This window comes from Stegastes partitus, unplaced genomic scaffold (assembly GCF_000690725.1).
Source record: "Stegastes partitus isolate 25-593 unplaced genomic scaffold, Stegastes_partitus-1.0.2 Scaffold18, whole genome shotgun sequence".
Taxonomy (NCBI): domain Eukaryota; kingdom Metazoa; phylum Chordata; class Actinopteri; family Pomacentridae; genus Stegastes; species Stegastes partitus.
Window position 1 is genome coordinate 1,243,776 of NW_007577749.1, and position 26,641 is coordinate 1,270,416.

At 39.7% G+C, this 26,641-nt stretch overlaps 2 protein-coding genes across 3 annotated transcripts in view; both read right to left on the reverse strand.

Annotated features, from left to right (window-relative positions):
- vps13b (vacuolar protein sorting 13 homolog B) overlaps positions 1–9,802 on the reverse strand; it is a 324,549-nt gene extending 314,747 nt beyond the window's left edge. Inside the window, exons 1-3 of the mRNA XM_008292112.1 lie at positions 9,684–9,802; positions 8,421–8,579; positions 6,713–6,856 (exon numbers count right to left, since the gene is read on the reverse strand). Coding sequence (XP_008290334.1) covers positions 6,713–6,856; positions 8,421–8,567 — 291 coding nt within the window. The 5' untranslated portion in view covers positions 8,568–8,579; positions 9,684–9,802. The remainder of the gene's footprint in view (positions 1–6,712; positions 6,857–8,420; positions 8,580–9,683) is intronic.
- Positions 9,803–13,695: 3,893 nt separating this feature from the next.
- osr2 (odd-skipped related transciption factor 2) lies at positions 13,696–18,011 on the reverse strand. Of its 2 annotated transcripts, none has more exons than XM_008292129.1 (4): positions 17,745–18,011; positions 15,049–15,733; positions 14,559–14,658; positions 13,696–14,152 (listed from the first exon to the last, which is right to left on the reverse strand). In XM_008292129.1, the coding sequence occupies exons 2-4, from the start codon at positions 15,693–15,695 to the stop codon at positions 14,078–14,080; spliced, it is 822 nt and encodes a 273-aa protein (XP_008290351.1). In that variant the 5' UTR covers positions 15,696–15,733; positions 17,745–18,011; the 3' UTR covers positions 13,696–14,077. The 2 variants fall into 2 exon arrangements, with proteins under 2 accessions (XP_008290351.1, XP_008290343.1); XM_008292121.1 differs by having other exon boundaries at positions 13,696–14,234.
- Between the last annotated feature and the right edge of the window lie 8,630 nt (positions 18,012–26,641).

A 26,641-nucleotide genomic window follows, 5' to 3' on the forward strand; every position in this document is an offset into this window, starting at 1 on the left:
TCCAATGTTGCCCAAGACTAAGATTTTCTGCAGACTGCCTGATGTTTACTTCCAGAATTCCAGTCCTCTTTTCTCATGGTGCTTTTTACTTTGATAGGTTTGTCTGGCCCATTGGCTGAAAAAACACTAAAGCTTTACATTCCCACCAACACGCTTAACTGTGGAGATGGTGTTCCTGGGGTATAATGCCTCAGATTTCTTTCACCAAACAAAAGCCACCTCCCTTTTTCCAAGAGTCTTCATTTTCATTTCCTCCGACCACAGAATTGATGACCAAAAACATTCCCCTTTGTCAAACTGAGTTTTTGCAAAGGCAAGGTGAACTTTTGCATGCCTGTGTTGGAGAAGTAAAGTCCTCCATGGTTGGCATCCATTGAGACCAGATTTGCACAATCTCCACTGGAGAGTCTGCCTTCAGATGTTGGTATCAGAATTGCTTAGATTCATTAGGAAGGTCTTGGTGGTGACCCTTGGATTCTTATTGGCCTCTCACGCTACAATTCTTGACAGCGCTGGGGTCACTTCGGACTTCTCCTCAAGCCCTTTGAGCCTTTCAACATTGTGTAGTTCCTTGTAGTTTTTGATTATGCTTTGTACTGTCACCACTGGCACTTCAAAACACTGGCATATGGCTTCATAGCCTTTCTCCATCTTGTGAATAGCCACCATGCACCACTCTCTCTCAGTGATAGGCCTTAATAGCAAGCTCACGAAGCTCTTTGGTTTTAGCCATGACTTGTAATTGACTAACTGACGAGAGAACTACTGCATCAGCTGTTCTTTATTTATAGTGTATTAGAATGCTCTGGAATGTGGTAGAAATTACCAGTGCCACTTGGAATGATGTAGAAAGCCACATTTCCTCAAAAAAGACTGACAATTTTCAGGGGTATAAGTAATTTTGGACGTACAATTTTTACAAACAAAAAAAAGTTAAAATTTGTCATTACCATAAGCCATCGTTAGTCAGTTTGTCATGTCTTTTCAAGCCAAAAATAAACTTTCTGGTCAAATAAAAAAAATACTATAAATCAAAATTTGGCATGGGTATAAAAAATGTTGGCCTCAACTATATACAGGGACCTATTCACATAGGCCCGTTTCAACCACTCCCAAGCACATACACTCAGCTAGTCATCTGTCTCTCTATATTTCTTTTTGTGTCTCATCAGAATGCATGCTCCGGCTTCCAACCTGCCTGAGGAGTCCACAGTGTGCCAACATTACTCCATCTTTTTATTATTTACAGTCTGGGATGGGTTCTGTTACTGCTACAGGGGGTTGGATTCAAGGAAAATAGATTCTCCAAAGCTCCATGTCTTTGTCCTCCGTATCCTCAGTCATGAAGACAAGGCCCCACTGAGCTGATGATCAGATGGATTTATCGTGCAATCTCTGAAACTCATTTACTCCTGCAAGCCGGAGAATCAAAGGCAAGATTTCCGGATGGCATCGGGACAGAGATTATCCAGTTTGTGCTATCTGATTGCAAACTTCCACAGGCTGTTTTTCTTTTACTTCTTTAATTTTTACTTTGTGTTTTTTGACTTGCGAAAGATGAGCTGAATAGACACAAGTACACGAGGTTTTATTCCGTCAGGAGAGACCGTGTACTTAAGACACTGAAAGTGAAGGTACATTTTGATTGCATGTTCAAGGTTTTGCTAATTGACACAAAATCAAAAACACAATAATCAGCAGATCATTTAAGTCCGTTAAGTTGTGATGTGGAGTTGCGACTGATCAGACTTGCTCCACACATCCTCCAAAACTCTGTCAATGGGTCATGGTTTGTCGGCCCTGCACAATCCTTGTCCTTTCAGAGATGTTCCGACCAAGCACTGTCCAACCCAGTCAATAGTTTGGCTCTTTGTCAAAGATGCTCAAGGCTTTAAATCTGCCCATTTCTCCCGCATCCCACACAATGATTACTGGTCACTAACCATCTAATGTATTCCAGTGCCTGACTTGTTTTGAGATAACCAACATTTTTGCTTCACTTGTGAGTGGTCAAAATGTTTTGGCTCATAAATTAATAACGTGTTTACAATCTGTCAATGAGAAATAAATATGTCAATTTAAACCAGAAAGTAAAGCATAATTACAATAAACCACTGACATGCTGCACACAGAGAAGCAATGATAGTCTATACATCCCAGATTTCCTATTTAGTGGGCTGTGGATTGAAGCCCTGGGTGGCAAAAACCACACGTTAAAGCACTAAGATCCCAAGTATAGCTCCATAACAGGTCACTATGTTCTAAAACCTGTTTTGATACACATAAGCTAAATATCACATCTTTCTACCTTTTGGTTTAACTTTCAAAAGTCAAAGTAGCATGCCTTTGTCTAGTAGGTGATAGGTTTAGCAATGGAATAATTTGTGTTTCTCTGAGAAGTCTTCAAGAAGGGGTTTCCTAATTCACATGTATTACCCATTATTTAGGAGCAATGAGGTTTGGTGGTGTAAAGCCCTAAAAATAGTTTGGAAGGAATCTAGCAGAAGAAAGGCCCTAGTAGGACCATATGCCAAACCAACAAGTCTCAGAGGCACCTCCCCAAATCATCTTGAGGCAATGCATCAATCAGAACCTCCACATCAGTGGCAAATGCACTCAGCAGCCATAAAACTCCCAGATCAAGCAGTGAGCTGAGCCAAAACCAGAAAGGCTCTCCTCAGTAAACCCAAGTCCTTATCTTTGTCTCGTAAAAAATAAAGAGTGTCTGAGAGTGTTATGATCCACTGTAACTGCTGTCCAGCCAGTTCCTTTCTGTCGTTGCTAATCACACCTCATCTTCAACATCTGGAGCAGTTTACCAAGTTGTCAAGAAGAAACAAAATGTGCTTGTAATTTTGCAACATTACATCAAGTTTTGCTGTTAGGTCTTTCATTAAGGAAGTGTAATCAAGTAATAAATGCAACCTTGTTCATCTTTGTTACTGCTACAACTCACTACAAATATATCAACAAATCTCTTAAATAAAGACATACAATAAATTATATCTACCACTAAAGGTTTTATCCAACTCCTCATTATAGGGCGAAGTTTTGAGGCATTAATGCTTTGAACCTAAAGCTTTGCATTGCATAACAGAGTTTGTGTGTTATCAGTTAATAGACACATAATGACACAAATCTATTTAATACTTCTTTTTTTTTTTTTTTTTTAAACTGACCTGGATAGTCCAGAATATATTGGACAGCTTGGTGTGAAGCTGTCAGAACAGGACATGAACATCTTCCATGAGGCAAATAGGATACTAGCTGGACACCTAATGAGCTGCAGTAATAACTCCAGTGTCCATAGTGGACAGATTTCTAAAACATTGCATTATCCTGCGTAGGCCTTGGCATTTTCAGATCATTCTTTAATTTAGAGTGGGCACACCTCAAAAAGTGCACCTTTACAAAAAAAAAAAAAAAAAAAACAGGAGTTAAGGCTGACTACTACAACACCCTTTCATCTATACGACCAATCTCCTGTTACATACAGTGAACTCTTTAGAATGGACCAGGGCTAGGTCAGATTTTATATATAGTCCACACACACTAATAATTCAACTCCCTAGTGAACTACAAGCATTTTATTTTTACGCACAATCTGTAAATTAAACAAATATGATAGTGATTTAAAAATAGAGCTGCGTACTAAAGAACACGTGTAGATTTCTAAGTCTGCTGCAGAACACCATGTGATTTTAGGACACAATAACACACATATAAAATCTAATGCATTTTGTTTGTAAATGACCTCCAGTTTGTAAAATTAATGTCAAAAACAAGTTGACAACGTTTTTTCTATTACCATACTTTCTGCACTACAAGTCCTCATTACAGCTTATTTTAAGCAATTACACTGTCAGCAGGAGCTGTAATCTCCAACTGCTGCTAAACGCCCAAATTTCCACATTTGCTGGAAACTATAATTGTGAGCTGCTCTTGGTGTTTTGCAGATGGGCCCTATTGAGCAATCTGAATATCCCTAATATTACCCAGTTCCTCTCCAGGGGAAACACGAACATTTAAAAGGTCCAAATAATTCCGGTCAAATTACACAGCCCTTAATGAACTTCAAAAGATGTGCGGATGTTTTTACAGGCCAGTGCTCAGGCTTTAACAGTAATTATGAAAACAAACCATATTAATGATATCATTTATCATTTCCACACTTTGGTCAAATGCGGTCTACCACAAAGTTCCTGTCTCTACTGGACAAAAAACACACTAGTAATCTACTAAACTTAACAAGTAAGATTTTCCATTCACAGATCAACTTTTTTGTTCTTTTAAAAATCCTGTGGGCCATCCTAAATCACATGAGGGCTTCAGGGAGAACTGTCATGGCCCAAGGGTTGCATGCACCTCTGTCAACCTTGCTGTACCCCTACCAGAATCTGATTAAACCTGAGCCAGGTCCTATATTCTATATGAACATGATAGCAAACTTTCACAGAAGTACAAACTCTTTCTGTGGGACTGATATGACAAAAGCCTACCTACAAACCTTTTAACTTCAATCAAGAAAACTCTCTCTGGGCTGAGCAAAGCGGGGAACTGCCACAAAGAGAGAAGACAAGGCAAATATTGCTATTTTTTTAATGTTCTAGTAACACTGAAAGTGTAATAAAGATGAAATTAATGTAATAATAGGAAGAGGCAAGTTACCAAATTACACAAATCTAAAGCATATAAAGGAAACTGGCTTCATTTTCTTGGCTTCAGAACACAGTAGTCAGCCTCCTGTCTCCCACTAGCATAGTAGAGAAGTGTAGTGGCTCATTTAAATTCCACATGCTAGAAGGATTTCTGCTGTAAGTCTGGCTTTACTCCAAATTATGTCTCTTGGGTGTACATACCACTGAATAATTTGTCCAAATGTCATTTGCAATTCCCCCAAAATCTTTTCTTCACTGGAAGCCTTTTAGAAAACATCTGTAACAAATAGTTGTTTTGAGACTGCATGTACTACACCAGGACCAGTACTGGTACGTGACCTTAAGCTGTGTATGAAGCATAAAAAACTAGTATAAATTTCCACTGAACTAGAAACCTGATCGTACGAGCAGTAGCCACCTGCATAGTATGATATTTACCATTAGTTCTGGGCAGCTCAAACTCATGTGTTACAAATCTTTTTGCCGCAGTCTATATAATTAGCTGTAATTGACTTCCCTTGAAATGTGTTTCTTCTGGGACATCTGGCCTTGAAACTTCAACCTTGCCATAAAGGGCCAGCACTGAGCTACAATTTCAATTTTGCAAACTGCATGGGTGGCAAACATGGGACCAGGTTCTTCAGCAAAAACAAATCTAAGAAAAATGTCTTTCATATACCACACTTCAAAAATAAAAATATTTGTAACTAAAATAAATACAATAACATTAATATTTCTCTTGGGATAACTGCTCTCAGATTTTTATCCGTAATGCAAAGCCAAGCCTAGAGTGAAATTTCTTACTGATATTATTGGTAATATTCTACTGATTGCAAAGACAAAATCAAAAAGTTGTACAGTATACATTTCACAACCCAATCTGACAAAAGATAATGTGATTCTAAATCGTGTTCATGTAAAGTACTGTTCACTGCTTGGAATTTAAATTAAACAGAGCTCAATGACACGCTACAGATTGCGATAGCCAAATAGTAAATAGCACTGGTCAGATTTAGTAAAGTCACCTCTCAGTTTTGAATTCCTTAAATATTTCTTGTCAGTGGTCAATGAAGCTGTCTCTCTTTTTAAAGAACAAATGTGCTGAGTGAGAGTGCTGTGCTCTGCTGAGAAAAATTATAATGGCAAAGAAGAAACATTTTTTAAATGACAAAAAGATGGGGAAAACAATAGCTGATATATTCTTTATGCTGGAATCCATCTGTTAGAAAAAACAAAAGCAGATGTATCGCTTGATAAATTTAAAGAGATTTGCCAATAGTTAATTCTAGTAGTTTGGATGAAAACACACTTTCATCCAAAGATTCAGAAATGCACTTCTTAGTGCAGTCATTACAGCACTTGCCAAAGTACTGTTTGTCCAGAAACTTTTGAGAATCTAAATCACCATTTGAGAAGGCACAAATTCCTCATTTTATCTCAATGAGGCAGCAACTTATTTGCTTCTGGTTCTTTGTTTGCTGTACTATTTCTTTCTATGCATTTCTCACAAGAGTAATTATGCTAGACGAGTCAGAAAAAAGCAACTGCTACTTAGCTGTGCCAAATTAATGTTTTAAGTGATTCCTATGAAGTGCCTTACCACACTGTAGCCAAATTGGGATAGTATGGTTACATTCTGTTGTTGGCAAGCATAGCTTCAATAAATAATAGTGTACAACAACCTCTTCCAACTGCACTTGTATTTATTTCTAGTAACACCTTATAACTCGGAATACACTGAAAATGAAATGCTATTTTGTAGGTTCTCCTCTTGTGATTTTACATTAAATCAAAGCTAAAGGATGCCACAGCAACTGCATCACAGGGTGAAGCCTGTTGGGGTTAAAGCGTCTTTTTAAAAAATCAGCATTTGTTTATTTTAAACAAAGCCATTACAAAACTTCTTGGAAACACAGAGAGAAAAAGGAATGAGAAAGCTTAACTTTGGCATGAAGAGGACTTTCACATAAATAACAAGAAGATCTGGCCAGCCCTGTTTTGGCCCTGTTTTAGAGTCAAGAATAACATGTTTCTCATACCAGTAGAGAACTAACCTGGGACCCATCTCTTAGCTTGAGGATGCACTCCATGGTGTTGATGGTGATGACTACAGGCTCCGAGCCCAGCTTGGTCCAAGGTACATGGATACGTAGCTCATGGATATGACCACTCATGAATGTAAAGGGCAGCTTCAACTCCTATAAATATGCAAAGACATATAAAGTTGAAAAAACAACTAGCTAAAACTACATCTACAATAATATGTACCAGAGAATAACATCATTATTGCAGACAGTGTTGTACAGGCATGACTGCAGAGCCTTCAAGAGCATTTGCCCGCTTCATCCATCCGTTTTCTGAACAGTTCTTTGAAAGTAATTTTTGAAGACAAGTGGATAGTCTTCAAAAACAACAGTTACAGATTACATACTGGTCACACTTCTTACAAAATAAGTCAGATTTTCTCAGAAGTAGCTGAAAAACTGTTCTGCATCTTGAACTACTCTGTCTGAGAACGAGTCCCATGAAACCAGACTGCCTACACAGAGGCCTCACATGCCTCCTCTAGAAGTCGAAGCCAAAAAATTAATAACCAAACATATTTCTGGGGAAAAACTGTCATGGATTTACAGTATGTCTGCTCAATAACCCCCAGAATGTTTTGCTACAATTTAATCTTTACATTAAAAAGGCAAGCTTGGATTGCACATTCTAAAACAGGTACTGTCCAAATGAAATAGAATAAAACAAGGGCAAGGGTAGGACAGCTTTCAACGTTTTGACATAGTAGTACATACAAATTTCAATTCTAACACAATTTCGACTGTCAGTTGGTTTAAAGCTGCTTCCAATAAGACCTTTCATCACAATCTCCGTTGGGTAAGGTAGTGTTTTGGTCTGCTCTTCAGAAGCAGTCAGAACCCACTCAAAAGAGAAGAAAATCCTCTTAACTCAAGGCAGATTGATCTAATCCAGACATTACAAGTGTAAAAAGAACACTGTGTCAAAATAACACAGCAAAGCAAAATATGAGAGTAAATCTATCAAACTTTCTTCAAAAGGACAATAAAGATATTGTATTTGTGCCAGAGTGAATAGTACTGCTGCATTTTTTTCTGATTTCTAGTCAAGGCAATGCATTGTAACCAAGATGCAGCCAAAAACAAAAAAATACACCACTGGGGCATATGTTTGCCCTACGCTCATTAATTTCAATCCAAACCTCTTGCTTTATTTTATAATGTAATGAACTGAAGTCCCTTCTCTGCTGAAAGATCGAAATACTATCATTACCCATTTTAAAATGTTATACTGGCCATGAATAGCTTGGCTGTATCTTGCATGTACCTGCCTTACTAGTGTTTATTAACAAAATCAGTAAACTAAAGTGCAGTAAAGCACAGAACTCACAAAAGCACACTTTAATAAATTACAGTAAAAGCTAGGAGGTAAAATTCTAAAATATTTTTACTTACATCTTGAGGAAATAGATGTTTATTATTAGAAACCTCTCACGCTATCAATAAACATTGAAACGCATATACTGACCAAAGCAATATGGATCATGAAATGTGTATTTGAAAACAATGTTTTTTCCCACTAGCAGCCCAGAGCACTAGCTCTGGTATTTCTCCAAACAAGATAACCACATTATCTATTTATGAAAGAGTGACTATACTATGTCTACAATCCCATAAGTGTGGTTTTGGTCATACAGAAACAGGTTCAACACTGTAAAGTTACATTTAGCATGCACAGTACCTGTTCCAGTACATCCAGCTTCAGGTCCAACTTGCTGAGCACCACATCCCCTCCCCAAAGAGAGAGCTGCAGGTCAGACGGCTTCAGATTCTTAATGTACTTGTTCACATAGCTCATCAGGAGCGGGGTCACATAAGACTCCAGCATCTTTGCCCTGTCCTGAACACATATTAACCATTAAAAAAAAAACAAGGACATGTCATTCAAAATTTCAGTTTTTTGTTTGTTTGTTTGTTAATTACAGTGTGAATCATATACTTTTTTAATACAACTAGTGCTGAAGCCTATACCAGAAAACACGCATTTTCAAGAGTTTTTTTTTTTTTTGATACATGATACCAAATACGTACATGTTTATGAGCAACTTTAATGATGGCTGCATTCAATTCAGGTGTGCCACTTATAAAGTAGCAGCACAGTGCACATCAGCTCATAGGAATGCTTCATATGCACACCTGAATTGAACTGAGCCATGATTAACAATATCAAGTACACCTGTGCTTCTCCTGTTATGACAAGTCAACACATCTGTTTGAAAAAGGCCTATTATAAGCTCATATTCTAATAATAATATGCTAAATGTGAGGTATACTGACTCCTTCACAGTAGTTCCAAGTTGAAATTCAGCCCTACATGTTCCTATTGTGTACACATTGATGTGGCTGTAACCACTAAGCCAGAGACCAGGCTCCTTGACTGGCACTCTGTAAACAGGTTCTAAAAAGTCCTTTTTATTATTACATGTATATTTACAAGCTAACTAAAACGTATATGGGTAGCTGAAATACATTTGGTTGATATGTACACTTAACAGAGGCAGAGCAATAATTCTGTTCGGCTGCCTTTCTGGTCAAGCTTTAATTAACCTTCCTATTAGTCATACACATTAAGTAATTTTACTTTTTAGTAGCTTTATGTTCATTTAAATTCAACGTGGTGACTGAATTAGCCTGCTTGCTAATGTGGCTTCATTTTTAGTGAACGCTACCAGAAGGGAAACGTCAGCAGTGATTAGCAACTCCATAGCAGCTTTATTAAAACTAACTTTACTATCGAAGCAATATCGTGCTGCGTACTAAGACGTGTAACTTATTGTAAAGCAGTTAGCGAGAGATGCTAGCTGGGCTCTGCTGTCAATACAGCTACACACCACAGGAGCAGAGCAAAGAAGCTAAGCTACATGCTCGGAAGAAGTTGCCCTAACTTCGTTTCAGCTGGCTACACTTGGCGGCCGCGAGTAAAATAGAAAAAACCCTTCCTTACTTGATTCCCGCTTGTGTCCTGTAGCAATTTGCTGAATTTAGTGTTTAATAAAGCATGTTCATCCCGTTATCTGACGTTAGCCATTTCTCTCAGCAGCTATAGCCTAAACGTCATCAGTAAACACCGACGCGGCTTCCGTATGAGTGGTGTTGCGTTTTTACCCGTAGGAAATTTGCCTTTCAACGTTCACTTTCCATACACAGTTCAAAACACCAGCATTTCCCCATGACATGTGACCGATTGACACAGATTTGCTTCGTCTTCGGTTACTGCACCGCCAACTGCTTTAATTTCAATGATTTAAACGGCTTTGGTGTTTATTAGTATCTCTAAACTGACAGAGGATGTTGTCGCAACTCGCCGCTCAACGTGAAAAAAAGGCATTACGAGGAGCACCAGAAGGCTTCACTTGATTTCGTCACGCCCCTGTGTCCTTATTTGGCCGTGGAAGCTCACCTTTGCAGAGAAAGTTGGCTAACCTACAGAATGAACCTCACAATGAAGCTCCTCCATGTAGTCAGTGTGTGGACAACAACTTGGTGAAATTATTAAATATTTTAAAACAATCGGCAATGTCATACATTAATCCGGCTACATTTCGGATAAAGACTATCCCTTCAGATAGATGTGACCGAGATTTAAGCAAAAGTCAATGGAAGTAAATAATGGGAACTATAATAAAATTATTTTTGTATTTCTGGCACACTGATGACCTATCTGGATATTAACATCTTATCAGAGACGTCTACTAATATCAAATAGGCCTACAGAAGACTTGCCATTGTAATATGTACATATTCAGTTGAAAACTCACTGAAATGTACAGGTGTTATTAAAATGATGACTAAATTAATGTAGCCATACTGGATATTAAAATGCAGAGGCAAATAACGAGGACAGTAAATGCTAAAGAAGTAAAAGGTGAAAAACTAGTTTCCTACATGAGTGCAATGTTGTTTTAGGACCACTTGCTACCGTCGAATCATAAACATGTGTTAACCTAATTAGACCAGCAGCTTACAGAATAGGAAGTTATTAAAAAAACAAAAAACAGAGTTACAATTCATCTTTATTTCACAATCAAACTTAGATACAATAGTATTTTCTGCATCCAAGTGCTTCTTTGACTCTGTATGTCTAATATATCCATCTTAACGCATTTGTATCTGTAGTTGGAATGTAATAGTGTTGCCATAGTCTTTTTTTATTATGCTGTAATTAGTACTGGTGGTCGCCCAAAGTCACAAGCTGCTAAATAAATGATTCTGAAGTTTGGAAAATAATAAAATCCTATTTTGTTCTAGGTATACTTCAAACAGTATGATTCAAGCTGATTTTAAAATATATATTTCAATTTATTTATTTTTAATAAGATAGTTTTGCTTGTTTGTTTGTTTGTTTGCTTTAGATTTAGCCATGATCTGTTCAGTGTGGCTGTTTATCTGTCCCAGGCTGAGTGGGGTCATACAGAGATATGAAGCCGGAGCAGCGGAGCCCGGTGGCCTGCAGGCAGCGCAGCCTCTCCCCTGTCAGCCAGATAAAGCTTCCTGAGGACACAGTCCACGCAGGCCGGTCACGGATGACGTTCGCCCTGTGACTGTCCACTCTTTGGCAGTCGTGCGTGCGTGCGTCAGCGTGTTCAGATGAGCACTCAGTTGTTGTTACTATTCTGAAGTGAACCAAGATGTTCCCAAGGAACGACCAAAGTATTTGAGATCATGTTGTCACACTTTCTCTGAAGATCCACAGAGTCCTAGAGTCCACTGAGTTTATTCAGTTAATTGTACTTAGACAATCGGGCTAAAACTGGCGTTTTAAAGCGGGAACAAACACAGCAGGTCTATCACCGGGTGTATTTGTGTTTTTAAAGCCAGTGATAAATCAGCAAATGAACGCTCTGTTGTTGTTCTGTTTGAATAATGTGATCCCTGTGGACAGATGCAATTAGTGGTGTTCTCCTCCACGACAGTATTTCCATTTAGACTGCCTAACAGATTCACCTCAGGTGAAAATTATGTTTTCTGAACATTTGCCAGCTTCCCATCGATCACAGTCTCAACAAATTAAAATTCAAACTAACCCGAAAAATATTTTTTTGAAAAACTAAAAGACTTGTACGTGTTCAAAGATCCACCTTTTTTCCCCAATGTGCAGGACTCCAATATGCAAAATATATATGCTGTTTTATTTTTAGGCAATATTTTTTCCCCTAACATAACTGCATACAAGCTACTATTAGCCGCTCTCAGTATCATACTATAAAATCATATTTACACTTTAGAATCGTTTTGTTTATTTCAGTTGATTAGAAAGGTTAAACTGAACGAAATAATTGATTACTGGTTCATACAGCCTTAAATCAAACGCTGTGAAACAATGAATTGCAGCTTTATTTAAACGTTATTACAAATAAAATTAGAAACCAACATTCTCGTTATCATTATTATTCTTATTATTATTTTTATTGTTGTTGTTATTATCATTATTCATTATAGTTATTAGTAGCAGTAGTGTTGGTAGTGATGATTATAACAACAACAATAATAATAATACATATAGTCGTAATCGTTTTATATTTGCATCGTTTGTAAGCTTTACTTTGTTTACATTGTATTAATTATTGATATACGTGTGTATTTGTGAAGCATCTCACTTGTTTCTGTGAATATGAGCTCACTGCACATTGCTGCCTTCCCATTTAGAAAAGATTTAGGAACCTCCAGCCTACAGAGCGTAATAAAGCGGGCCTTGGTTAATGGCCTTTCAGCAGCAATGAACGCCGTTTTAAATCTTCACTTGTTATACGCGCACTTGTTCCAGATCCAATTTTCGAGCCCATTAGAAATGAATGCTATTTTTCAAGCAATTAATTGCACTATCAGGTGAAAATCAAGGTTTAGACAAGTCATCTGGCTGTTGAAATCCAGGAACATCGGGCCTGAAGGCCAAGTAACGCAGACAGACAGAGAAGAGGAGGCAGGCATGGGGAGAGAATCTTCCCTCGAATAAATATAATATCAATAATAATAGAAGATTATAGATCGGATTATTCTGTGAAACGCCGTAGCTCTGGTGGTTAATCAGTGGCCGGTCAAAGTTTAGTTGGACAAAATCCCAATCCTGGTGTATGGCCCACACGCAGCTCTCTGTCCTGATCTACTGTATGTGAAGGCTCTGAACTGCGGCGTCCGACGCGCTCAACGTCTCCTCTGAACTTATCAGGCTGCATGATAATTATATTCTATAAACTATTCATTTAAACAACGACTTCATTACACTATAGCTCACACAGATCAACATTTGGACGTGGAGAGTGGAGCTGGGACACATTCCACCACCTGAGCGACACTGAGGCTCTTATAAATTCTGAATATGCTCAATAATAACTGGTAGCAGGTGAACGTACATCTAGCAGCACTGAAGCATTTCCCCCCGTATGATCTGTCATCACTCACATCACTACTCACTATGCGCTCATTTGTGTTAAAATGCTTTAAGGCGCTGGGGACTCCTTCAGCTGCTCTGTAGGTCAGTCATGATATCAGAGGTGATGCAGATAAAGACGTGCGATATGGCCGCTAATAATGGACTTAATTATTCAGAGCCTCGTAAAAACACTAATGGGAAGCTGGAAGAAAATGCTGCATGGGCTAATCCTTCTTTGTCGTCGTTTTATTTCTCTAAAATCATTTTATTTCTCACACATATGATTCTCTTTATTACATTATCTGCTCGTCTGAGAGCGTTAAACAGCCAAACACGTCCCCAGGACTCGTTTCTGGTCATGTCATGCTCCCTGCTAACTGATATCTGCGGATCTACTGTAAAAAGTCCAACAAGTCAGCCACATAAGCCCTCGCTGCCTGTTGGCTGTAAACATACAGTCTATTAACTTGATGGCCATGGTAAATGGTTTCTTCTAAATATTGCTTATGGGCTGTAACATCGTGGCTCGTGTTTCGTGTCAAACAAATATGAAACAAAAAATAAATAAAATAAAAAACAGACCAAATGCAAATATATCATGAAATATTTATTTCTAAAATACAATTGAACATACTTTAAACTTATGACTGTTTTTTTGACAACCTTATCATTTCAAGGACAGAGAAGAAAATAAAAAAACAAACATTATGTACATGGTCTTGATATTTACAGGTGGTGTGAAAACTGGACATGGCTCCGCTGCTGTTCCATTTGAGGTGCAACCAAATTCCACTGTAAAAATGCGCTGCAGTAAACGTGTCCTGATTTGAAGAATGTCTTTGAACAAAAAATAAAAAGCAAAAAACAAACAAAAAAACAAAAAAAAGTCGCTGATTTGTCTTTTTGTGTTTTGTCCATTGTTATTTTGTTAGTCTGTCCAGGCTAGTAGTCCTGATGTGGGCTGTGCGTCAAACTGTGCCGTCGCAAGTCACAGTTGCGCCGAAACACCTTTCCGCAGCGGCCACAGCTGTAGGGCTTGATGTCTGTATGGGTGAGAAGGTGAGTTTTCAGGTTACTTCTTTGATTAAAGGTTCTTCCGCATGTGGGGCATTTGTGGGGAGACTCCTGTTTAGATTTAAAGCAAGCAAAGGATTATTCCCTTTAATTGTATAGAACGTCTATCAGTTATATCTTTCAATCATCTAAATAAACTGCTGCGTCACTTCCAACTCACTAATTTGCACAGTAATTTTTAAGCAACTTTTATGAGTATCTCTCGCATATTTATTAATTAAAAAATAAATAAAAAATGGTACTAGGCCAAACGCAACCGCTTTGTGAAACCTTTAATATCCCCATGCATGCAGCAGACAGTGCACAACAGGTGAATTCTGATCATAACGTATCACACAGTTAAGGTCATGGTTACTGTGAAAATTCTGAGCTTACCTGCATGTGTAAGGTTTTATGGACGGCTAGAGTTCGAGACTGACAGAATCCTTTCCCACATTCTTGACATTTGAATGGTTTTTCCTTGGAGTGGATGTATCTGTAAAACAGAAATGACACTTAATCAATGTCTGCTCATGCGTGGATTTGCTTGTAGGTATTACAAACCCCACAAGGCAGAACAAAAAAGAAAGAAAAAAAGAAAAGAAAAGAAAAAAAAAACTTCACTGTGCAAGTTTTGAATGTGCAACTTAAATCTCAAAAGTGCTTTAGCGCCCTCATGGAGAGAAGCCTAGGAACAGACCTGTCTGTTTTGTTTTTTTTATAGTAAAATTAAGAATAAATATACTTTTAGTCGTCACTCGGAATAGTGAATTTACAAAAATAAATACATTTAAAACGTCACTACTCGGGAATGCCGCAGGACATTGCAAACCCTTCTATAATCCGGTGCGTAATTATTACAATATGAGCGATAAATCTGTCTTACCTGTGGTCTCTGAGATGGTCTTGTCTTCTGAATGCCTTGTGGCAAATATCACAGGTATAGGGCCGCTCGTCTGTGTGGGTCCTCTCGTGAATGAGGAGGTTGTAGGACTTGGTGAAATGCCTGCCGCAGAACTTGCAAATAAATTCCTTTTTAGTCTTGGATGGGAGCCTGCCCCGGGTGGGTTTTCTGTCCGGGGACAGCTTGCTCAGCTCGGAGATGGTTCCCCCTAGTCCCGACGCCAACTTTGCCAGATCCGCACCTTTCGGTGGGTCCTCCTGAGTGGCAGCGAGGGCCAGGTTGGCGAAGTCAAACCTCGGCCTGTCCTTGTGCAGCGAGGGGACGCCGTGCGCAACGGTGGCTTGTTTTGGATGGAAGAGCTGCGCGGCGGCTGTGAAGGGTAACGCTGGGAAGGGAATCCGGGGGTCCACCAGACCCTGGGCGGCCGCCGTGATCGTCGACCTCAGTCCTTGCATGTGCGGGTAACCAAGAGTCCAGTGGTTCATGTGCATGGTTTGCACCGCGCTCAGGCCGTACAGTCCCTGCAGCTGGTCAGCGGGGAAAGTGTTGACGGCCTGCAGGAAGGAGTAGTTTGTGAGCTGGAGTGCTGGGTGCAGGGGGATCGGAGCGTGCAGGGCTTTGCTCCCCATGTCGGCTCAGACCTCTGCAGAAGACTCGATGATATACCCTGAGGAAAACAGAGCAGAGTGTTGTATGTTAAGGCCATGTTTAGTTTATGTTTGGTAATTACGTGGTCACAAAGGCTGGCAAAAATGTGTCCTTAGATACTGCTCGTGAAACCACCTGTTTGCATATGCACAACTATTTTACATTTGAGATGTTTTGTTGTTGTTGTTGTTTAAATTCATGTTTTAATTGTGATCTAACATGATGGCATTTAACTCATAAAATATGTTCGCCCACAAAGGTGCTTGTATTCGCTGCTGTAACCCAGATAAGGACTCAAATTAATTATTTGAATTTCTACAAGTTGCACAGCGTGAAGGAGCTGATTGGGTAAATAAACTGAAGAACCTGTAAAGGTGCAGCAGCGTTGCCCTGTAGGCTGCTGATAATGATGTGTAAACTCTGTTTGCAATAAGCAAAACCACAGAGAGAAATTTAAACACTCATTTAGGCGTTAGAGACAGTTGATCCATTAGAACGGAGATGTGCTTCAGAGCAATTTTTATATAAACAAATCAGTCATCGAAACTGTAATTAAATTAAGTGGGTGTAAAACGGCTCATATGGCATCAATTAACACTGTAATTACAATTTCAAATCATACTGAATGAAGCACTAAATCTCAAACGGTAATTAGAGAAGACACTCTGTTGTCGTTGTAGTAAGTGTTTCACAATGCAAAACAAGTGCTCTCTATGTAGATTTGTAGAAGTTTGATTTTTTTGCCAGCAGAGCTCAAATGTGCGATGAGTCAGAGCAAAACGCACCAAGGTTCGCTATTAACCGCAGGAGAGCTACTTTTATCTTTGCTGGAAATGCGTGTGCTTTTGTGTTGAATGGTTGCGGATAATTTTATAGGCACTAACATTGGCTTTTAGGTCTGTTTTACTGCATGTTTTTGAGTATAGTTGGTTTCTCCTGTGCAACACAACATGGGAGCAAATAAGCTTTTTGGGCGTTTAACCTACATTTCTATTAAAATAAAACACTGTTGTCTTTAAATAAAAGCAGAAGCTACTTGTCTGTATAAAGAAGGACAAATGAGGTGAGCTGACAGTGTAAGAATTGGCCCGGTTCCGTGTTTGTGGGGATGACAAGTTATGTTTTCCCACATAGAAAAATTCATGGCTCCAGATGGTGAAAGCCGGACTGGCAACAAGCCAGCGGAGCGACGGCGAGCTGACCTTTATATCTCGTGGAGAATCTGAAATCATTTTTAAAAACCAGTCTTCTGATTTGTGTATTATAAAATAACAAGCGTATAGTTTTCGACTGAGGAGGCCAAATCATATTTTAACAAAATATTTCACAAGCCTGCCTGCCTTGAAGCGCAGCGGAGATTAAGGCATTATCCACACTTGGAGAGGGCTTGCAGAATTGCGCACACGGTAGCCGGAGGGCTGCTGGTCGCTTGTTTTAGTCAGGTCGTTACTTTTGCTGCACGGATCTTTGAAATTCTCCCTACTTCGCTCTCCCACTCGCAGATGGGATGGGGTTAAATATAATTTCGCACAGGTGCACCGTAAGTCACCGTGAAGGCACTTGTTGTTCTTTGCCCATAAGCTCAACTTCGTTCAGCTCGTTCTTTCCTCACCTTTGGACTTCATTTACTCTTTGACAGCAGCACAAGTGTCCGGTCTTGTTGAATCCTTCTCAGGTTTAATTTTTCATTTTTTTTTAGCTGAAGGTTTTAAATTTCTTTAAGTCGTGATAAGTCTTTACAAGCACTAAGGCCACTGTTTCACTAATGTCGTGCGCTATGGACAGAGAGCAGCGATGAGTGAACTGTGACCTCAACCTGGTTATCATCGCAAAGCAACAACCTCCTCTACAGCTTTGTTTTTTCATTCATATTTAAGTTGCTCAAAAGCTTTACTAAGAGTGTGATCTCTTTGGTTTGTAGCTCAGAGAGTAAAAGTTAAGTTTTCTCTTTGGATAAAACAAGTGAGTTGAGTGAAGCTGGTTCCCTTCCCGCAGAAGACTGACACATACTCTGCCAAACAGAATCTTACCCCAATAAATAGCTGCCAAAGGTCCTGCGGTATGTCAGTAATCCACAGTAACTATAGAGGCGACGAGCTCCAATAAAGCGTCGCTAAAAGTTTTCCAAGATCCAAGTCCATGAAACTTTCATGTAGCCATGCAGCCAACTCTGCCGTCTCGGACTTTTGCAGAGATGTGACAAGTTGTGAAAAGTTGTGGAAAGACACGGAGAAGTTTGGAGGAGAGACAACAGCGAGCAGCGTGTGAGTCCCGTCCGGAGCTGGGGCTGGAAGTGTGCGGTTCTTCACTTTTTAGGGCTCCGGGACTCTCTTGCGCACAGCCCGCCCTCCGACACGCCTCCGCCCCCCTCCTCTATCATTAACTCCAATGTTCCCCTCTGTTTATTTGTGTTTGGATAGCAACTAAGGCTCCAGACCATAGTAGAGAAACGTGTTCGGCTCAAACCTGCCTGACACCTCTCATATACCGTGTAGCCAAGGCTGATACCTTCTCCTGGAGACATGTTTGGAAGCACGGGAGGAAACCGTGAACGGTTTTTCCTCCACGCTTTTGAAAACGTGCTTTTGGACACTTGAGCACCTTACAAGATTTTCTTTTTTTCCTGAAACCATAGAACCCATTTGCTAAATGGAGGGCACATGCAAGATCCACCACATTAAGTCGTTTTATTTCATTGTGGTAAGAGTGAAAAAAAACCCCAAAAAACTGAAGTCTGTGAGAGAGAAAAAATAAGTCCAAGATCAGCAGCATGGAGAAGAAATACAAAGTAAAATTCACTTGTATTTATAAAACAGTGAGCTGTTCTTTAATCCGCCTGAACAGTTCTATATTTCTTTTATAGTAAAAACACTTGAATCAAATTGTCTAATTACATCCTCACAGGTTTCCTGGACATTTAAAAAAAAAAGTACAATTAAATATATTAGCCACCAAAAGGATCAGACTTTCTGTTCCACAAACATAAACTGACATTTTACTATATCTGACTAGTCGTGTGCGTAAAGTAAATCCAACTGCCGAAACAGTAAAATGCGGAGGGACTTAATGTGTGCATGTGTTGAGATAAGCTTTAATCACAGCTATTTATTATTTGTTTGTCCCATTCTACACCAGTATTATTGTTCAGTCATTTTTCAAATTAAATTTATGAGAAGTGACAGAGTGTATGAAACTAATTGCACTGGCCTGTAATTACATTGCGGTTTGTTTTCTGGCCGCGAATTTAGATGCAAAGCAATCAGGACTTTTGACAGCCCGATCCAGGAGTTAAAGTGCGTCTTTCTGTGCTCCACACACACACACAGAGGTGACTTTAAATACACAAGCAGGCTTTAATTAAACAGGTCGTTACTTCAAAAAAATAAAAGATAAAATGCAAAGTTTAATTTGTTACATTTACCACCCACAGGACTGTTAATAAAAAAAGTTCACTGAATATGATTAAAAAAAAAAAAAAAAAGTTCTTTAGTGCAATTTTTTTTAAAAAAACGCATGAATGGGACTGTTCAGGATTCAGCGCGTGTCCAACGATTTTTATTTATTTCTGTTATTACCTTAATTAATTACATTAAACATGCGTGACAGTATGTTTGGAAGCACACTTCAGTTTTCTACAAGAATGTGCTATTCAGAAATGTGGAGTGCAGCAGGACTAGCAGAGGTCTGGAGTGCTGCAGGGATGAGTTGCGCGCAATGCGAGTCTGCAGCGCCGCCTATTGGGCCGCAGCTCCAACAACAACCAGCTCCTTCCCCTGCTCGAGTGTGAACGGCTCTGACTCAACTCTGTCCGTTGGAGTAGCTTCACGTTTTCTGTCGACATCGCAGAAAAGAGGAACTTTTGTTTAAAACACTCGGAACAAATTCACGTTTTTTAATTGATTAAATTGACATATTTACAATGCATAAGCCTAAATCATAGTCATAAAAAAAGCGAGTAAACCTATCATAAATAAGAATAATTAGAATATATTCCATAGACGCAGTGGATCGTTTCTGACCTATCCATGCGCGCTTTTAAAACCTGAGTTAATTATCACATGAGAGCAAAGGGCCGCACAGATTTCCCTTCATCATGTGGGAGATAGCAACCGAAGCACTTGTCAGAGACGTTTAGTCGAATTCAAGGGCTCACGTAGTCTAATTTTCGTTTTCTTAGAGCTGCAGAACGTTGTCTGCACACAACATGCTTGTGGTTTTCGTTCGGTTTCATATCACCCCGACCTCTATCTTCACTGTCAAAACACTGAACAGCTTCAGACAGATTAGAATACACACAAACCCCTGCGTTTCTGCGTTGGAGATAATGGCATTTTCTCAACATATCCTATTCTCTCTGGAAATTTATAACAATGTAAATGATGTTTATTTTCAGGCCGTGGAAAAAAAAAGGGCGATTAAGACCACCAATAATTTTTTAAATACCTCTTGGGCTTGTCTGGGAGATATACACTCAGCAGTAATTACATTTCCGTTTGCCAGTGAAATCCATACAGTCTAAATTCATTAAGATCTTACAAAATATGACAAATATTTTCTGCGAGGAAAATAAACGACTTCATGTGGGAACCGGGTGTTTTTTTTCTTTTCTTCTTAGGTTAAAAGTTAAGCTCTTCAATGAAACACTCCAGTCTTATTACAGGGGAAATATACAATTTCATATACGATATGGTTATTTTGTGGTTCTCCTCGTTGATTTTATAGCGAAATGATTTTACTTCATGGAATTTCTACAAGTCGTGGTTTGGTTATAATACCCCTAAATAATAATAATACTGTTCCGGAGGTGGATGTACTGTGACTCGTTGCATTTAATTCACTCTGAGTCTCCTGTGATATCAGTGTTATTAAAAACATGACTCATTAAAATATCAAGTTTATGGCGACCCGAGGAGACCATGGAATCTTATCTCGCATGGAACTCTTTTTAATGTTCCTGACAGGACATTTTGGCCTCAATTTTACAGTTTTGATTTTACAGTTGCACTAATCTGTGCTATAGGATTACTGTGTTCTTTATAGTTGGGCTAATGTCAGAGCCAGAGAGTTAGTGTCTTGCCCTTTGGCCCTGCCTGAGTCCCCTGCAGCCGCCATCGTTCTCTATGATAATATGACTCCCACAGAGTATCAGTGTTGCAGCTCTGTGCAGCTGCCAGGCCTGTAATGGCCGACAATGCTCTTCCAATAACACTGAGTGACAGAACAGAAAACTAAGAGGAATTGGTAATAAACAGAGCTCTCACTGATTTAAAGAAAAGGTGTGGAAATGGACTTGTATGGATGCGTTTAGAAACTGTCTTACTCATGATTTTCATAAAAAGTTGTTATTGATGTGTCATTTGTTTGTTCTAAACTATACATTTCAATCAAATATTCCAACTGATGCTATGACATGTCATCATCTTTACATCAATCGACCTACAGATTAGGTTATCTGTTGTTTCTTAGTTTCCTCTACAGTGGAATAACTCAAATGTAATACAGCAAAATAACTCAAATGTTGACATGAGCACCGTTGTTTTAGACATTCAGGGTGTGGAGATGTCACCGTGCTTCCCTTTGCTAACACACCTTAATACCCAGCTTCAGCATGTCTGTATTTGTCCTTTGTATAACCTGTTAACCTCACTTTCAAATGCTCCTCCTTACCTCAGCCGTAGAGTCCGGGACTGTAAACGTGGAGCTGCTGACCTGCTCTGGCGTCTGCCTCTGTTTGCCTCTCAGTGCTACTGTGCCTCTGTGCACACTGGCAGACAGGATGTCGGGGTCCATACTGTAGGAGTCGGGGGAGGTGAACCTGTCACTGTCATCTACCTGCTGTGGTTTCAAAGCCCCCACATCCCCACCTACACTCTCACTCATCCTGTCCCAGCAGCAGTTCTCTCGATGGCTGTTTTTCATTCAGAGACCCTCCTAGTCACATTTTCCTCCACATCACACCCTTTCACATGAAATCGTGCATTTCTAGTAAAAGGGGCTTATGCCTCATGGGTTGTTGTTTGTTCGAGAGTGAAACAGAAACGTGTGGCTTCTTTTGTGTTATGACTTTCTGCTTCAAATGCTCAATGTGCTGCAGATATCAGTGTGTCAGACTTTTTCCAGATGCAACATCAACTCATGCAAATAATCATGAAGCAAACCATTTATGTATGTGTATTGAAAGAACATTTTGACACTGTTGCTGTTCATTTTGTCTTAATAGAAGAAGTTGTTTTTTACAGCACTAGTCTGACTCTGTTTTATTCTGTGCTGGCTGCCATTTGCCAGTTTAAAACAGCTCATTGGTGTTTTTCATGCCATCTAAAAAGCAACAACAAGATGGGCTTACAAGACCATGTTGTGTGATTGTACTGATTTTGTGCTCTTAAGATCAGTCAAGTAGACCCCCCTCCCCCCACACACATATAAGATACATTTAAATACCTTTAAAATCTCATGTAAAGTTTGCAATCCAGATAATATCACTGAAAGCAAATGCGTTCAACATGATGCTGATGCCAGCTCTGACATCAGGTTCATTTGGAGAGTTTACTCCTGAGAATTACATTATTTTAAAACCCAAAGCAATCAAGTGAAAATAAAATTAAGTAAGTAACATGTTTTTCCACTTGTTTAAATTGGACATATGATCCAGTGAATTAATAAACTTTCTCCAACTGGTTTGAGGAGTAGAGCAGAGCCTCAATTTCCTGGACACTACAATACACACTGTAGTTCAGCCATGACAGCAGCAGGCTCTGCTCTTGTACTTTATTGTACAAGATTGCCCCCTATTGGTTTACGCTAAAACTACTGTAGGGCAGCATTTTATGATGTATCATCAGAAGCTGTATCATTCTGTGATGAGAGCATTGGTGTTAGTTTTAGAACTTTGATGAATGGCCACAAGGGGACATAGTATTTATGAAAGGAAATAAGAAATGTCTCTGCTATTTAGCTCTCATGTTGTCTTATATGGGATACACTGTGTTTTAGTTCTCATTCTAAACATTACACAGGAAGAAAAACAAGAAAATAGACTCATCAAGAATGCGTGCGAGCAGGAACAGTGTACTGCAGCGTGTGGAATATATACACTGCATTCTTCTGGCCTCCTGCATGATCTTTTCTCCATCTGCTGTCCAGTGCCACTCTCTTCACTGGGCTCCTGCCATCTGTTTAACAGCACCTTTGCGTGACCGAACGCCTTTGCTCCCTGCAACGTTATCCACTCTGCCAGAGAGGCATAGAGAAGAAAACCGCCATGATATCGTGCTCCTTCAACCAATAAAACCCACCAGTTAATGCTGCTCAAGCCCAACACCAAATCCCATTTGTCAGCAAATAGCTTCCTCTGGCTGTCTGGGGTAGCGTTTCTGCAGAGCTCCCTGCCATGGAGATGATGATGTTATTTGTTGTCTGGTCTGATGGCGAGCAGAGAGGAGAAGTGAAGAGAAGTATGATCATAAATGTGCCTCAAGAATGATTTATTAGACATCTGATCTTTGTCAAATCATTTGCACAGTAGCCTAAAAATCAGCACCATGTCAGTGTTTATGCAAGAGCAAATTCATGAGAGTCAGTTTAACACTTAACACTTTTTGTTGGGATATTATGCCTTAAACAAATAGAACATTTCATAGGCAGCAGAGATTCGAGGTCATGTAAATGTAATCAAGGGCTTTATATTACAATAGAAAATGTATTAAACATGAAAACTGCATGTCTTTAGTGGCTGCAGTGATGGATGCGTGGAGAGATGGGAGCAGGCTGAAATGATGGAGGAACAGGAGTAGAGAAAGAGCAAGACGCTGTAGGATGCAAGTGTGCAGAAAATCAGGAATGGATGGAGAGATTTCAGGAGAAACATGGAAAATACGGGTGGAAAGTGAGAAGCCAAGAAGGGGATGAGAATAAGTGAAAGCTATATCACTCCCCACCCTGTCGCAGCTGTGTGTATATGTGCACATATGTGTGAGGTGGTGTTGTAGCAGGATAAGTGTGTGTAAAAAGCCAGCAGGAGAGCTGGGTTAGGTGAGCGGTATCCTGCAGACTCTGGGCTCCACTTCCTCCACTGCTACAATATAGGCAGAGAGGGTCATATCAAACTGTCTCGAGCATGTTCTTCTCGCTGTAAGGTCACTGCATTTTTGCATTGTTATATGTGATCGTCATGAAAAAAGTATTTTCTCATAGAATGTTCTGAAGCTCTTCATGGCTCAGCTGTGACAGGCATGACGTTTTTGTTGCTGGGTGGGGATTCAGCTGCTCCGCTGGTGTGAGGACTGGTTTGCTTTTTAAAAGGTGCCTTATGCCTTGTTGCCCTCCACACATTCCACCATTGCTGTTGTGCCTTTTTTGTCACTGTACGCTGACTGATTGGCATGTCACCTTTCAGGCGTCTTTCTGCTAAAATCTGCTACAGATCCAATTTTCCTTCACAGAAACTTAATACTTGGTACAGTGTTTTCAGGGTGAGGCTATGACACTGCACAATTTATTGGTCATTCAAAAATTATAGAAAGTGTTGGGCCACAACATGCCACCAGAACAGTTATCGTAAACCTTAGCATTGATTTTTTAAAGTCTCTGAAACTCTGGTGGAGGGATGGGCCTAAGGGATGCCAGCAAAATGCCTCCCACAGAGCGACTGGATCTCCTCAGTGTGGGGGTCAAGGGGTCAAGTTTTTATTTAATTTGTTACATGTTGCTTAAATTGTAAATGATACAAATTCCTAGGTTCTTATACTGAGCTCTGGCCTATTGTTAGTCACAGAGGAGGAAGCTCATATTGTTTATTGTGTGTTCTTTATAAGCCCTACAGGACCAGCTTTGGAGATGTGCTTATTTGCTTACTTGCAGAGAGTATCAGATCAAACCGAATCAAATCAAGTGTTTTAAAACAAGCAGAGTCTGCTAAAGTGCTCTACGTGTTATGAGACAGGCAACAACAAAAATATGTGCAAAAGGAAGATATAAACAGGATAGAAACTTGTAAAATAACTTTGCAAAATAAAATAGGATACTTAAAAGTACAAGACAAAACAGGATAACAACTTGTAAGATGAAATTCTAAAATGAAACACAGATACAGCCATTGAAAACATGTACATTTTGAGATTTTCCCAAAACGAGTCAATGGAGGAGAAGCGTTGGTGTAAAATAAAAGGCTTGATACAGGGTTTCTCTCTAAATGTAACTACATCTGCCTGATCTAAAGCTCACACAAAAAACTCTTTTGTGAGCCGACATAACCCCCACTTTTAAGTTTACTTAAATCCTGTCGTCTTTCACTACATCTCTCTGAACTGAATGCACTAATACGAGTAATGTATACTGAGCTACTTGTTCCTTTGTGGGCCCAAAGCACTGAATCCCCAGATGTAAGTGCGCCTGCACTCCCTTCTGCTGATCATGTCCTGCTGGTGAGGTGATGGACAGTAAAACTCTTGCAGCACCTGTTTCCTGGCCACGCTCAAGTGTTGTTAATAGGCTGATGAGAGACGTTAACAAAGTTACTGCAGCTCACTGGAAGGATAAATCAACAGAGCGGTGGACTGTCTCATCCAGTCTGTCAGAAGTGACATTTTTAAAAGGTTCCAGTGACTGCTCCATCCGTCCTGTACCTGAGGTGAGATGGAAAGATGGAAACAGAGCGAGGACTGTGTGATTAAGCATGGAGAGATTTAACAGAGCTTGGGTGGATAGAGAGAAGAAAGGTTTGGTGGATAGAAGGATGAAGGAATGGAGGAACGGCAGAATGGAAGAAGGGAAAGATGTTTGAAGAAGCAGTTGGCGAGATGGGCCCAGTGAAAAGGGGTTGACGTGAGGAATGGAGAAATGGAAGAATGGCTGTAAAACGCTGTTGATCCAGACTACTAGTCATGATTTTGTGAAATCAGGCCTGCTTGAAAACATCTCTGTGATGTTGTTGGAAGAGGAATGAATAATGCAATAGACCCAGTCATTTTCCCACATCAACAGCAACAACAATAACATTCATCCTGTGTGATTTCATATAATTTCTTTATTCCCCTGCCTTTTTCTCCCTTTGTGATGTGCCAGACGTATGTGCATTACAAAGAGAGCCAGGAAATGGCTTTCCACTTAAAAAAAATGAGAGCAGATCTTGACACTGTTACAAGAAGGACCTTTGGCTGTGAAGGACCTTTGGGACGCAGGCACTTCTCCCAGATTCTCTACGAGCATAGGACTATCTCATTAAATGTACCCACAAAGAGCAGCGTTTCAGTGTGTTATCATCATTGTGCCAGTGAGTCACTGAGACGTTACTATCGTAAAAGACAGTGAAACTGGATTGTTTTTCTCAAACCTAAAAATATCCCTTTTGGCTTGAGTCCAACCTTGTTGCTTCTCTCCCTCTCATTTTCCTCCCTCTCTTTGAACTAAAATAACATGATTTTTTTCAATGGACTCTTGTGCTATTGATGGATTTCTGCTCCGCTGTGCTTTGAATTAATAGCTCGGATGCCTGTATGGTTGCATTTAGTGTGCGGACACACACGTGCATACACACAAAATAACGCTTTCAGGCATTATTACACCGGCACACACTAATGCTAACTCATACACACACTAAGTAAATGTTAATGTACACAGGTGCAGTCTTTAGGGAGGTTGCTTTTGCTCTCTCATCAGTCACTCGTAATCACTTCCCTTCCAGCCCAGTAAATCACCATCTTTTACTGATGCATTTATAGGATGCATGTTCACAACTTGTAGCCAGGGAAAAGTTTGACCACCACCAGGAATACATTATAAGCTTCTGCATCCATACAGTCACTCAGTCAATACAGTCATACAGTCAACTCACAGACAGGAAATATTGTTTTATAAATGTCTACTTAGTTTCTGAAATGTATTTGTGCTTTTAATAGGGTTTTAAGCTGTTTACGACATATGGGTGAGA